Genomic DNA, 13132 nt, shown 5'->3' with positions numbered 1-13132 from the left:
AGAAGGCTTTCTCTGCTTGTATCGTGCTCAAAAGGGCTTTTAAATGGGACCCAAGGCTTAAATTACTAAGGGCCTCCCAGGCCCATTAAGTCCATGGGAGATAACACTGGCCAGGAAACTTTAAATAACCCTAATAGGGAGGAAGGCGGTAAATCCCTTAAACAGCAGAGGACTAAGGGGATAGTGGGGAGGCCTGGCCTTTATCTTCGCACCCTGGCTTGGCCAGCAGGGCTGGTCGTGCGCCCCAGCCTCCGCCGTCTCTGCCTCCGCCTCCCAGCGGAACGCGGCTGCGGCTTGCCTCGAGGTGCCAGCCCTCCGGGCCCCGCCCTTGTCGCCACCGCTGAGTGGCCAAGGCGTAGCTGGGGACGTGCGCATTGCTGCCCTGTGCCGCCCGCCCGCAGCTGTCTTAGAAAACGTGCACTAGCGCTCGCTCGCAGAAGCCGGTGCAGGAAAGCGGCGCGGCTGCGCGGCCGCCCGGCCAAGCCCCGCGGGAACCGGGAACCGCGCCCCGAGGTAGCGCTCCTTTGCGTCCAAGGGCTCCCCAGACGGAGTTGGACATTGCCCTGCCTGCTGTTCCAAAGGGCGTTGCGAAGAGGCACCAGGCTGGAGATTTCATTTAGCCTGGCCTCTAGCAGCAACACATGCAGAGCGACCGATCTGCAGTAAACCCCAAGACGCACCGCTCCTGGTGCTCTTGCAGCTGCCTTAGGCACCCCCAGTTTCCGAAGCTTAGATCCCCGCCAGTGGCCTTCGCCTGGCTAATTTTTGATTCCTTCCCATCTGGCTTCCCCAGGCCACCTACATCAGGAAGACTGTAGGAAGCCTTCCTGGGTCTTCCCAGGGCTGGGGAAACTGCATCTCCTGTGCTCCCACAATCTTACCTGACCTCATCTGCTGCAGCAAAAGGCCTGTCAGACTGCCAGCCCCCCTACCCAGAAAGGATGCACCTGGGCAACAGAATGGCTATTCTTGCTCATTAGTCTACCTCCTGCACATATCCTGTATCTGGCACAGAGTAGAAACTAAAAAACATTTCTGGAACAATTGTAATGATGATAATTTTTTAAATGAAAAAAATTATAATGAGCTAGTATCTACTGAGTACTTACGGGTCTGCACTGTACTACAGTGCTTTACACTACCTAATCCTCACAGCAATTCTATGAAATTGATAGTTAAGGAAACGGAGGCAAAGACAGAAATTGAAATTGCCCGAGGGTACTTACACTCCTAAGTGCATCAATTCTGGATACTGAAGGAGCACTGGGCTATGGTGGGCCAATGCCTAGAGACTTTGAGGGGGCTACTAAGCTGAGTCTGCCCATGATGTGTGAATTTATAAAAAAGACTGATTTGGGCTTCTAAAAGTAGAATCGGATCAGAATGTTGCTGTGAATAAGGGAGGTGGGGAGGGAGCTTTGTGCAGAGAACACATATTCAAGGGATCAGAGCAAGTTAAGAGTAAATTCAAATGCTTCCTCCTGCTCTCCTTGACTCAATGGAAAGAAAACAGAGAGAATCCCAGGAGTAAAAGGTAACAAGGTCTGGGGCCTCCAGGCAGGGAGATATGTGTACTGCCTGCAAGGGATGGAGGGTAGTCACATGCTCCTCCGAAGGCTGGCAGGTTCCCCCACAAGCCACCTTGCCTGAGTCAGGGGAAGACACAGAATCTAGCAAGGATGCAGATGTAGAGACCCACATGTCCCAAGGCCCTAGCCTCTCCTTCAGAGATGGCCCCAGGGCCCTGACTTTTATAGCCTAGTCTGATGAGCTCCTGGGTAGCTAGGCATTCAGTGTGGCTCAGTACAACTCACTCACCAATCCTTTCAAAACACAGTCCTGAAAGCCAATCCCATTGTTGCACCTAAACTCAAACTACTGAGTTGTATCAGATGGCATCAGGCCACAGGATGAAGTCCAATCTGGTGACCAGGAATAAAAGTCTTGCTATAAATCAGCATTTGTTTGAAGAGCCCAGGATTTTAATGAGGACAGCCACCAGGAACCCTCAACAATTCAGAGGAGTAGAAGTTAGCCAGACAATAAAAACTGGAAGCGATTCTCAAGTAGAGGGAACAGCACAAGCGAATGCACAGAGGCATGACCACTGCATGTGAGAGGGAGGGAGGGAGACTCCATGGAACCCCGTGGCCCACCATCACTGGAGCCCCCTAACTATGAAAGTGACAGGAAGATAAACACTTTAAAATGAAAATAAATGGAGGATGGAGTGAGCCTGGAGAGGCTCAAGTGTCCCAGGTACTAAAGAGGAGGAAAAAGGAGGCCTTTGTTCACAAGTCACAGGTAAAGAAAACAATAAAATATCCCACATGGAAAGTGACAAATCCAACAGACTCCTGGATACTACAAAGTCCTCACCAAGTGACCCAGTGACAGAACCGAAGTACTGGACAAGTCTCATGTGGGGAGTCTGCGGGCTTATGTGACACAGAGGCCAAGATGTCCTCCCTTTTCAGCATCCACAGCTGCCAAGTTCCCAACCACAGAATACACCACAAAGCCTGACTTCAGAACTGGAGCCTATTCAGCCCAATTTTGGAATCAATTATGAGTACATTCGGATCAGGAAAGAAAGACTGCCCAAGTAAAAATTATAAAGTAAAATACAGGCGTGCTGAAAGAACGTCATAAAATGCCATAAAGGAACTCCATGGAGGGAATTAAGGAAAGGTTTGGTTCAAGTCTTCTGGAGCAGATTAGACCTGGGAGCATTCTAGGAAGACTTCCTGGAGGAGGTACAGTTTTGAGCTAAGCCTTGAAGATCTCTGGATTCAGATGTTAGAAGAGAAAAGGAGGAAATTCCTGGAGAAGGAGGGGGCCTAGCAGAAGCAAGGCGTTTCCAAGCTTGGGGCAACAGTCTTGTATTCCAACGGATATACTGCACAGATTTAAAAGCCTGAGGATCCTGGAGGGGCGGCCTGGCGAGACGGCTTGGCAGCGGCTAAGCAGAACTGAAGGCTGGGCCACCGGCTGCCTGTGGATTAAGTGGGCGGACAGAGAGCCAGTGATGGGAGATAAAAGGGAGTGAAGTGGATAATATTTAGAAGCAAACTCAAGGGGAAAAGAACGTCAGCAGTCCGGCTGGCAGGCTGCTGTGTTGCCGGCATTCTTTAGTTTCCTCCCTAGGAAAGCTGCATTACCAGGCGACCTCGTCCTGGCTTTGAGAGATGTCCAAATGGGAACTATTAACAAAGGCATGCTCCCATTTTTATCTCTATCAGAAAGTGCTTTGCCGGGATGGCTCTCTCTCTGGCCAGGGATTGGAGAGCAAGTTGGGGAAAGGAGATCAGACAATGTGTGTGCAGATGGGCTTCTTGGAATTCTGGAGAACTGGCCCCTTCCAACTCTAAGATGTTAGAAGTCTGTGTCAATGAGCTGAAAATTCTTCAAAGCTAAGAGGCTAGGATTTCATGACATGAAGATTCTTCCAGTCCCCCAATGTCTCTGAGCCTAACGTTCTAAGATTTCACCATTCTTTGGTTCCTTGAGCCTCAAAGTTTGGGGCTTAGGGATGGAGATTCTCTGAGCCTGGAAGTCTCTTACTGTGAGTTTATGATTTAATGCTAGAAGATGTCATGACCTCTTGGTCACCTCTGACTTTAGGGCCTCACGTTCCTTTGACAGAGATTCTTCAGTCATCCTATGTTCCTGCCTCTGAGTTTGTCCCCTCTAAGTTCAGATGAGACATTAGACGTTAAGGTCTGAATCAACCAGGTCACAGAGAGGGGATGTACAGAGCCTGCTGGGCCATCAGCCCCCTGTTTGCAAAGAATATGAGTATATGCATGTTCAGGGGTCACCCAAGGGACTTCCACAGCATGTGACAGATATTTGCTGAACAGCTCCCAGCCAGAGGGCGCTGTGTGGGAGGCATAGTAGATGTGATGGGTTGCAGAAGCTCAGGTGGGGCGAGAGGAAGCCTGCTTTCCAGTTCAGGTTCTGTACTCTCAAGGTGCAGCCCAGGCCAGCCTATATTTACTCCAACCCTGACTGAGGGGCTTTTGCACTCAGGATGACTTCTGAAATAGACCATGCTGAAGCCAGTGGTCTGAGGTCCTCCAGGGGTGCCCAGCTGCCTTGGGGGAGGTGTATGCGCCCTTCATTCTGTGGAGAGCATATAGATCCTACAGGAGGCCCGATGGTAGGGCCTAATGCTGTGGATTTGAGGGCTGCTGTGGAGGCTCCGAGAGGGCTGGAGCACTCAAGAATGGCCATTCTTGGAGATGGGAAATCAGAGATTGATTTTTGAAAGGAAGATAAAGGAAGAACATGGTCTCTTGATGAAGAATGAATAGCCAGGACATAGTACTGATAATATCAGACACTGCTTGCCTCAGTCACACAGCTGTAACAGAGTGCTAGTCATGCTCACATTTCAGGTGATGAGCTCTCCATAGGCAAAAACTATGCCATTCCTAGGTCTCTGCTCCCAGATCCTGCACTGAAGTGTTCTGGCTGAATGACTGAGGAAGTGAGGGAGGGAGAAGAGCCATAGAGTAAAGAGAGAATCAAGCCTGGGCAGTGACCAGAGGCTGTGCCACAACAGGCTGGGTACCCTCTGCTCTGCAGACCGGCAGCAGAATCACCCACCAGAACTAACAGGTCCCAGGACAAGTAGGTATCAGCAGCAGCCCACCAAAGACAAGTGGCCAATGATGGATAACTCAGGCTCAATGGGGGTTGGCTTAATCTCTCTAAGAAACAAAGGCAAAGGATGAGCACCACAGATGGCAGAATTGGGTGGGCACTGGAAATAACCTAGCCCGACCTCTCATGGGACAAGGGGACAACTTAGACCTACAGAGGGAAAGGTCTATCCCAAAGTCATAGGCAAGGTAGTAATTGGGTAAAGATAAGTGTCTATTTGAATCTTGACTAATGCCCTAATAAAGAGGCTTGTTACTCCCTTTTCCCCTTCTGCCACGTGAGGGCACAGAGGAGACCCATCTATGAAGAACAGGCCTCTATAGACACTGAATCTGCTGGCACCTTGGTCTTGGACTTCTCAGCCTCCAGAACTGTGAGCAATAAATTAACACTGTTCATAAATCACCTAGTGCAAGGGATTTTCTTATAGTATCTCCGATAGGCTAAGACAACCCATTTGATGACTTTGGTATTTTGTGGAGTGATTGAAGTCCAAGAAAGGTGCTCCTCACTGTGCCCTATGCTTCTTTCTTCACACATTCATTCATTCAGCAGTGCTGGATGGTAAAAGGGAATTAGGGAAGGTCATATCATGGGTTCTGACCATTTGGTGTTAATTCCTTCATTCTGCAAATATTTACTAATACCTGCTGGCCCCCCAGGGTGTAGATATGGGAACCTTGACTATAAACCAAGGAGATCTTTCTTTACTCAACTGTTCAGTCTTAGCTTGTATTAGGGCGGCCGCCTTCACAGTGGTCCCTTGGAAAGCTGGAGATGCATTCCAAGGAGGCAGCTGGTGCCCAGAATGTCTTTGGAAACTCCTATTTTAGAATTACCTTCAGATCCAATTTATAAACCAGGGAGAAAATCAGTTTCAGCACTTTTCAATTATTTCTCTTTCTCTATTTTGCTTTTTTTAGCAAGAAATGAAAATCTCCCCGCCCATACACTTACACACACACACACACACACACACACACCCCACACATACACATACAAATCTACCAAATTAAGCTGCTTGACTATTAAAAACAATAATCAATTCATCTCTGAGATGCTTGGAAAGCACAGGCTTTAGCAATGGACACACCTGAGTCTGACCCTGGAGTCGACCGAGCCTGTCTGTGTAATCACAGCCAAATGACCCAACCTTTTCAAGTTTTAATTTATTGTCTTTAAAACAGATATGACAATTGACCCTGTAGCATTGCCATGAGGATTAGAGATTACATACATGTGAGATCTAATGTAGCACCCAGCACAGAGACAAAGTTCAGCAGGTAATTTTGTGATTTCTAGCTCCCAGGTGAGGGACTTGCAGAATTTTACAAACATTTTGGACATGTTTGGCAGGCCTGTCCCGGAGCTCAGGCTCTACACACACTGGATGGGTGGAACCAGCAGACTGGCTAAGGCACAGCATGGCAGTATCCTTGTTTTCTTATTATATCTTGGAGCACCATATAACTTAAAAGGTCTTCTCATCCAGTGCCCCCACTTACAGGGGTATGGTCGGGGAGGACTGGAGATTCCCAGAGGGAGTAGTGACAGCCAGCATCAGTCCCTTGAGACAGCAGGCAGAACTGATAGGAATCTGCAGGTCTCAAGATTGTCATAAGATCTGGGCTCAAGGTTCAGGTATCCCAGGCCCCCAAAGGCAGGGCCTCATCACTACCTCTCAATATTCCAGTTTCAGTTTGCTCAGCAAAGGTTGGACAGTGGATACAGCTGCTGGAAGAAATACATGGTGGCTTCCCATGTAGCCTTCCTCTTCCCCGGGGCTAGTTTACTCTTTGCCAAGCTTAGAACCATCATGCAGGAAGTCATTTACTTTCTCAACAACCTTCTACAGGGAGTGTCTTCTCGTGTACTCATAAAACCAGCTCCACTCTGAAAGACTGGCAGCTACCATCCCATTGGATAGATTAGATGGGGATACCAAGTCTTGCCCAAGCTTATATATACAAGTCTCCCACCAGGCTGAGCTGCCTACAACACACGAGGAAGCCACACTCTTCAGAGGATCAGCCTTCACCATCCCCTCTCCAGCCTCACAGCCAGAGGAAATAATGTCTCTACAAGTACAAAAATCACCAAGAAATAAAATTTTAAGCCCTAAAGGAAGTATACAGCAGAATAACAGATACCTAGACAGAAGTCTAAAGAAACAGTACCAATGTCAAGAAGAGCACATCCTTCATTTAGAGGCAGGCAGATGGGCTCTGCTCCCTATTCGCCACGTGACCTTGGGCAAGTCATCAACCTTTCTGGGTGCCCATCTTAGAAAGCTATAGGGTTGCTGTGGGAATTCAATGAAATGGAAACGCATGTAGAGCTTCCTGCAGGGTGCCTGGCACGTGGAATTGATTAGAATCATCCTATGGAATGTCAGGGCTGGAAGGGGCTTGAAAGATGACCTAATCCTGGTGTCTCATTTCAGAGACAGAGAAAACAGGGCCCAGAGAGAGGAACTGACTTGTCCAAGGTCACATGGCAAAGTCATGGTGATGCTAGGTCTGGCACTTTCAGTTTATTTTGAAATGAAAGATCAAAACCTACCAACAGACCTGACCTTCCAAGCTAGGCAAGATCAGTTACCAGCCTTCCAGTTTTTCAGGGGTTCCTCCAGGCCCTGAAGTCCCAAAACTAAATCTTTCTTTCTCTGCTTAAGAAGCAAAACTGCTTCTTCCCAGAAAAAAAAAAAAAAAATATGTCTATAAAAATTTTTTGTAACACCAAAATTAAAACTAAAATCTCAGACCTTAACAGAAAGTGACTCTTTTAAGCCTTTTTCTAGCCTTCCTCTTTCACTGCCCCCCCAAATCAAATATTTTGCAATAACAGTAATGCTTCGAGGAAAGAAAAAATAAAAATCTGATGCACTTAACAGATATTTCGGTACAATAATGCATCACAGATGTTCATATCAAACTGTGCATGAGCGCATGCAATTTTACTGAGTAGGCTGTTGCATTTCTAACTTTGAGTTTGGGGATCCTTAATGACCCCATCTGCCCAGGTTCTTAATCCCACCTTTTCCAGTTAGCCCACGTCTGCCCAAGGGGTTGGAGGAGAGATTTCATCACCTCAGTCCAAAATGATAACAGAACAAATTGGCCAGTCAGGCACTCCGGCAGGTGGTGAAGGGTGTGTAGATTAGGGAGCCAAGAGGAGACCTGGTTTCTTTTGTTTGGAACTTGCTTTCTGCAGCCTAGTGAGAGCCTGGACCCCCAGAACAATTTGAAGAGCCGGCCTAGGCCGGAGATGGGATGGGTACGTTTTTGAAATAGAAATTGGAGTCTGTTTGATCTTCAAACATGGGCTTTGGAGACTGTCAGCGGGCTCCTTGCCGGGCCGATGAATGGCTCTCAGGAACTTTTCCTAAAACATAACCTTACACACTTCCCAGCAAATGTTTTCAACCTAGCAGAGCCGTCATTTGGTTGTACAGCAGCATTTCCAGACCCCAAAGAAAAGATAGTTTTGTTGTTTTAAGAGAGACAGATTAAAGCCAGGGGCTGTTTAAGCAGAGCACTGGAGGGCTCCCCTCAGCCCTTGCTGGATTCCTCTGTGGTTGGTACAAAGAGGGTGTTGAGAATGATGGTAGATCCCCCCCTCCCCAGCCTAAAAAAGATATAAGGCCAGACATGAGGCCTCTGAGCAGAGAGGCCCCCCACAAACCTGCCTCCAAAATGAGATGGGCGGTGAGCGCTGGGGGGCCTCAACACAGATAATATCAGCTCCCGAGGCTGGCAAGGGAAAAGTCACTTCAGAGGGAGAGAGCCGCTATGTTCAGAGGAATCAACACTGGGCCAGAGAATACGCAGGATTTTCCCCCGTGGAGAAGGAGTCAGGCGTAGTCAGAACCCTGCGGGGCGTGACTAACTGCCCCAATATTCCTGCCACCGGGCCCCTCTGGGTAAGGACTCCACAATTATGGGAGAGCCAGCAGGAGAACCGACAAACCCGCCTTTCATTTGGCCGGCAAATCAATCTGGCTTCTTACCTCCCTGGGGACAATATTGCATTTCCCCTGGAAAAACAAAGGCCAGAGATCTCGGAAAGGGGGATCGGTTTCTGCCATGGTTTCCCTGGTGAAGAGCTTGCAACATCTGAGGAGCAGCGGGCAGGTCTGATCCCAGTGGTAGATCGTTCCTGGTCCCATCATCTTATGGTGCTGTCTCCTTAATGCGGAGCATGCACCTTTCAGGGCCTCACCGCTCTGGGGACTTTGGCCTGAACCCCCTCTTGAGGCCTCCTTGCAGGAGCCACCAGCCTGGGAGTCCCCATCCTGGGAACGACAGCCCCTTTCTCAAGGCACAGATGTGAACTCATTGTTCCCAGGGCCTCAGAGTTGAGTTTGGGGCCAGTGAGTTGCGAGTGACCTCTGCCCATAGAGAAGGCCTTTAATGACATTTTGCTGGCTCAGGTCTCTGGCCGTCAGAGACTTTAAACCTGTTAAGCCCCTCCCTTTTCTCTGCCCCCACTCGTGAGGTTCAGAAATCAGAACTGTCAACCTTTAAGCAAACACATGTCTCTGAAATTATTAACCCCCAAAGTCTCTTTGCTGACTTTCTCCCAAACTTAAGGAAGCAGTCTCAGAGTTTAGTAAAGGCCCAGGAAATTCTGTAGTGCTTAATCTGAAACAGCAAACCAGTGCTTGTAAAGGGCAGGTCCAGGGCACGTCCCCTACCAGCCTAGCCCAGCCACCATGTCCTCCTCTGTACAACACCACCGCTCCAGGTATTTGTCCACACAAGGGCCTCACAACAGCCTCTTGCTCTCCAGACACCATGGCTTTGGCAAAGCCTGACACAAACTGGCAACCCCCTCTTTTTGTTTTCGATCACTCTGATGCTCCCAGGGAAATTCTTTCTGCTCAGGCAAGCACAGCAAGTACGGAGTGGATATCCCCAACAGGTAACCCTGAAATACAAGCAAACAGTCTCTTACCCCAAACTCTGGCATGCACCCTTTCCTCATCCCACCAAAGCAGTCCCAGAGCCAGAAAGAAGCTCTTCCTTAGGGGAAAGACCTGGCTCTGGCTGCCAGCTGGAGGGGGAAGTCGAATAGAGAAGAGGACCAAGGCACCAGGGGCTGCCAGCTCCAAGCCAGTGAGCGTGCCTACCTGGGAGAAGTTGAGCCCATTGAGTGGATGGCACTGCTCCTCCACCTGCTCCACAGCCCCTGTGCTCTTCTTCATCTTCTCGGCCTGCTGGGCCAGGTAGAGGTCCAGCACGGGCACACCACGGGAGCGCACGTCCGTCTCCGTGAGAGAGTTCACCATGAGCATCACCCACACAGGCCTCTTGCGCTCCCAGTTGCCTGCAATGGCGTTGAACAGGTAGTCCGCGTAGAGCCCCTTGCCCCGCTGAGCAGGAGTCATCCATGATGGCATCATCAGCTTCACATAGTCCAGGTGGCGCTTCAGGCGCCAGTAGAGCTCTTGGGGCAGCACATCCTGCAGGTTCTCTCCATGTGGCAACAGCTGGCAGCTGGCCAGTGCAGAGATAGTATAGGGGTCTGTCAGGTCCAGCTCGAAGTAGACGCGGGCACTGGCCTGGAAGGCTGCCTTGGAGTTGTCAGGGATGAAATCCCAAACGCGGGTGTAGGGGACATGGATGGTGCCAAACAGGTAGGCTGGGGGGTGACGCCGAATAGTCCACAGGAAAGAATTCAGGTCCCTCTGCTGCAGGAGAGGAGAGGAGAGGCAGTGAGGCTGAAGGCAGCAGAGGAGAGCCAGGCTTGGCAGAGAGGAGTGGGAGGGGAGGTGGGGACAGAAGGCAAAGACTCACTTGGGCTGCGGCAAAGAGCAAGAGCTTTGGAAGCGGAAAGACCCATACTGGAATCCTGGCTTTGCCCTATCTTAGATGCATGATCTGGAGCGAATCATTTCTCTTCCCACAGACTCAGTTCCTCATCTGTAAAATGGGAGTGAGAGCAGGGGCTGTTGGGAGGATTGGAAGATACAATATATGTATATGAAGTCCTCTGAGCAGTGCCCAGCACAGAGGAAGTGGGCAATGAAGGGAAGCTCTCATTATGACCAGCTTTCACTGTGAGAGCCAAGCACTGCCACACCACCTGAGAACATTCATGCTGGGCCAAGGCAAACCTTCCCCAGTGTTTCATGTGGAAGGTGGGGAGAGGGGGACCAAGAGTCCTGCTCTGGCAAGAAGGGAGGAAGTCATATAACTTTTAAATCCAGCCATTAGAAGACATATGCCAAGAGCACTTTGAAAGCAGAACACCTATTAAAAATAGCACACCTATTTCAACAGCTACTTCCCATTCACCAGGGTGGGTACAGTTTTCTTCTTGGAGGGCAGGTCTGGGGTGTTAGCTGCTTTGCTCCAATAGCTGAGACCATAGATGAGAAAGTGCTTTAAAACCTCGCAAAGCCAAGTCAAGTCTCAATTTCTGGTTTGGGAAGAGAGGATTCCATAGAATTAATCCCAAGAAATGTACACATTCTGGGTGCTTTCCAGGCTCCTGCATCAAAAATGTATACCTGGTCTTTATCCCCAATTCTGTCATCTTCTGTGACCTAAGCTCCCATTAGGGTTGGGGCACCCAGACCAGGGCCAGTTCTCCAGATTCAGACTAGGGTCAGGGGGACATGGGAATGTAAAGGGGACTATCATTTTCTCTCATTCTTCCATCCAGAAAAAATCCCTGAAGTGCTGAATGATCACTTGCAAACTTTCAGTCGACTCATAACATTTTTCTACCTGATCTGGCACAAATGAAAAGTATGCGTTGGGCAAGTAGAGGAAGGAATAGAACCTTACTTTACTAATAAACAAAAATTGTAAATCCCATCTTACTGGAAATAGAACGGAGTGCCCAGCCAGCTAATGTGCTCCCTGTTTCTGTACAAGTCAGTCTGCTGGAGGTGCACCTTGCCCAAGGTCAATGAATTCGCTGCTAACAGGGCAGCGAAGGAAGACCATACAACACAATTTCTTGATCTCTTGGCCTCCAATTCAGGGTTACAGCCAATGAATTAATTAACACTTAAAGAAAATCAAGAGATTCTTCATTTTGGAAAGAAAGTTAGGAGAACCAGTAACTTTTTCCACCCCCCAAAGAAATATTAGGCCAGCGTGTCCTAGCATTTACTTTTCCTCTCCTCTGGACTCTTCCCCCTTTTCGCCAAACTGGGGCACTTGGGACAGTAGGTGCTGGGGCCTGGACTGCAGAGGAAGAGAGAAGTAGGATCCAGTACCAGGAGAAAGTTTGCCTTAGGTTAGAATAGGAGGGCAGGGAGAGCGAGGGAAGCCGGAGAAGAGGCACAGAGTGTGTGACTGTAAGCGCGAAGGGGTTTGGAAGGAATCTGAGAAGACAGTCAGAAATGGGCAGCAAGAATTAGGAAGGGTAAAGCCAGAATAAAAGTCAGAAAAAAAGAGTCCGGGGGGTGGGGGGCGGCACACGGAGAGGAAACGTCCAAACAGGACCTAAAGTCTAGAAGAGAGCCAGAGAGTGCCAGAGAGTAGAGAAGGAATGGGAGAGAGGGAGCGCCCCATCTCAGCTCCGGCTGGGTTCCGAGCTAGAGCCAGGACAGGCAAAAGCCAGGAAGGGCGCCCAAGACTGCGCCCAGCGGGCAGAGGTAGAGCGAGCGGGCTGAGATGGGTGCGGAAGGCAGGACTCAAACAGTCGCCCCAAAGGCTGGAGTGCCCGGGCGGGCGGGAGAGTGGCGGGGCAGGCGCTCGCTCACCGATCCTGGCGGCCGGCACTGTCCTCCGTCCGGGGGCTGCGGGCGGGCGCGGGCGGTGGCGAGGAGGGCGGCGAGCAGCGGACCCGCTAGGGCGGCGTGCATCCTGCCGGGGCCCGCGGGGAACCCTCCTAGGCAGCACCCCCTTAGCAGGGCGGGGAGCCCCCAGCTGGGCACTGAGGAGCCTCTGGAGCGCGGGGCTCCAGACGCGGGATGCTGGAAGCCCTCTGGGGCGTGGCTGGATGTCCCTATCAGACCTGGGGGTCCCTCTGGGGCGGGGCTCCGACTGTTGGAAGAGGGGGACCCTCTGGGGCGGGGCCCCTCACCAGGGCGCGCAGCCCTGTTGGCCGAGCCCGGGGGTTCTGAGGGCGCGAAGGGTCTTGGGGAGCGCGGGGGTCCCCGAGCTGCGTAGGGGTCCAGGGGCACGCAGGGTTCCTGGGGCAGTACCGAATCCCGGGGTGCGCAAGGCTCGCGGGTTATGCTGGGCACCCGGAGAACGCAAAGGTCCCAGGGGTGCGCGGCGCTCCAGGGGGCGCGCAGTGGGACAAGTGCGGCGGAGGGCGCGGCAGGGCGGGGGTCGGGTCTGGGGCGCCCGCTGCCCCAAGCCCGGCTCAGAGGGGCGGCGGGCGGCCGCGCGGCCGCTGCCCGGGCTCCGCCATGCTGCTCCGCGGCCGGGAGGGAGGGAGAGAGGAGGGCGGGAGAGCGGCGCGGAGACGGGCCGGGCGGGGGGCTGGGGCCGCCGGGCGG

General features: G+C 51.1%; 1 protein-coding gene across 1 annotated transcript in view; it reads right to left on the bottom strand.

Annotated features, from left to right (window-relative positions):
* The window catches only part of Trabd2b (TraB domain containing 2B), a 214776-nt gene extending 202263 nt beyond the window's left edge, over positions 1 to 12513 (bottom strand). Inside the window, exons 1-2 of the mRNA XM_076862791.2 lie at positions 12389 to 12513; positions 9800 to 10360 (exon numbers count right to left, since the gene is read on the bottom strand). Coding sequence (XP_076718906.2) covers positions 9800 to 10360; positions 12389 to 12490 — 663 coding nt within the window. The 5' untranslated portion in view covers positions 12491 to 12513. The remainder of the gene's footprint in view (positions 1 to 9799; positions 10361 to 12388) is intronic.
* Positions 12514 to 13132: the final 619 nt, after the last annotated feature.

Source organism: Callospermophilus lateralis, chromosome 7, assembly GCF_048772815.1.
Source record: "Callospermophilus lateralis isolate mCalLat2 chromosome 7, mCalLat2.hap1, whole genome shotgun sequence".
In the NCBI taxonomy this organism is placed as follows: Eukaryota; Metazoa; Chordata; class Mammalia; order Rodentia; family Sciuridae; genus Callospermophilus; species Callospermophilus lateralis.
Note: the sequence above shows the minus strand (reverse complement) of the source record. Positions and strands in the feature narration are given on the sequence as shown.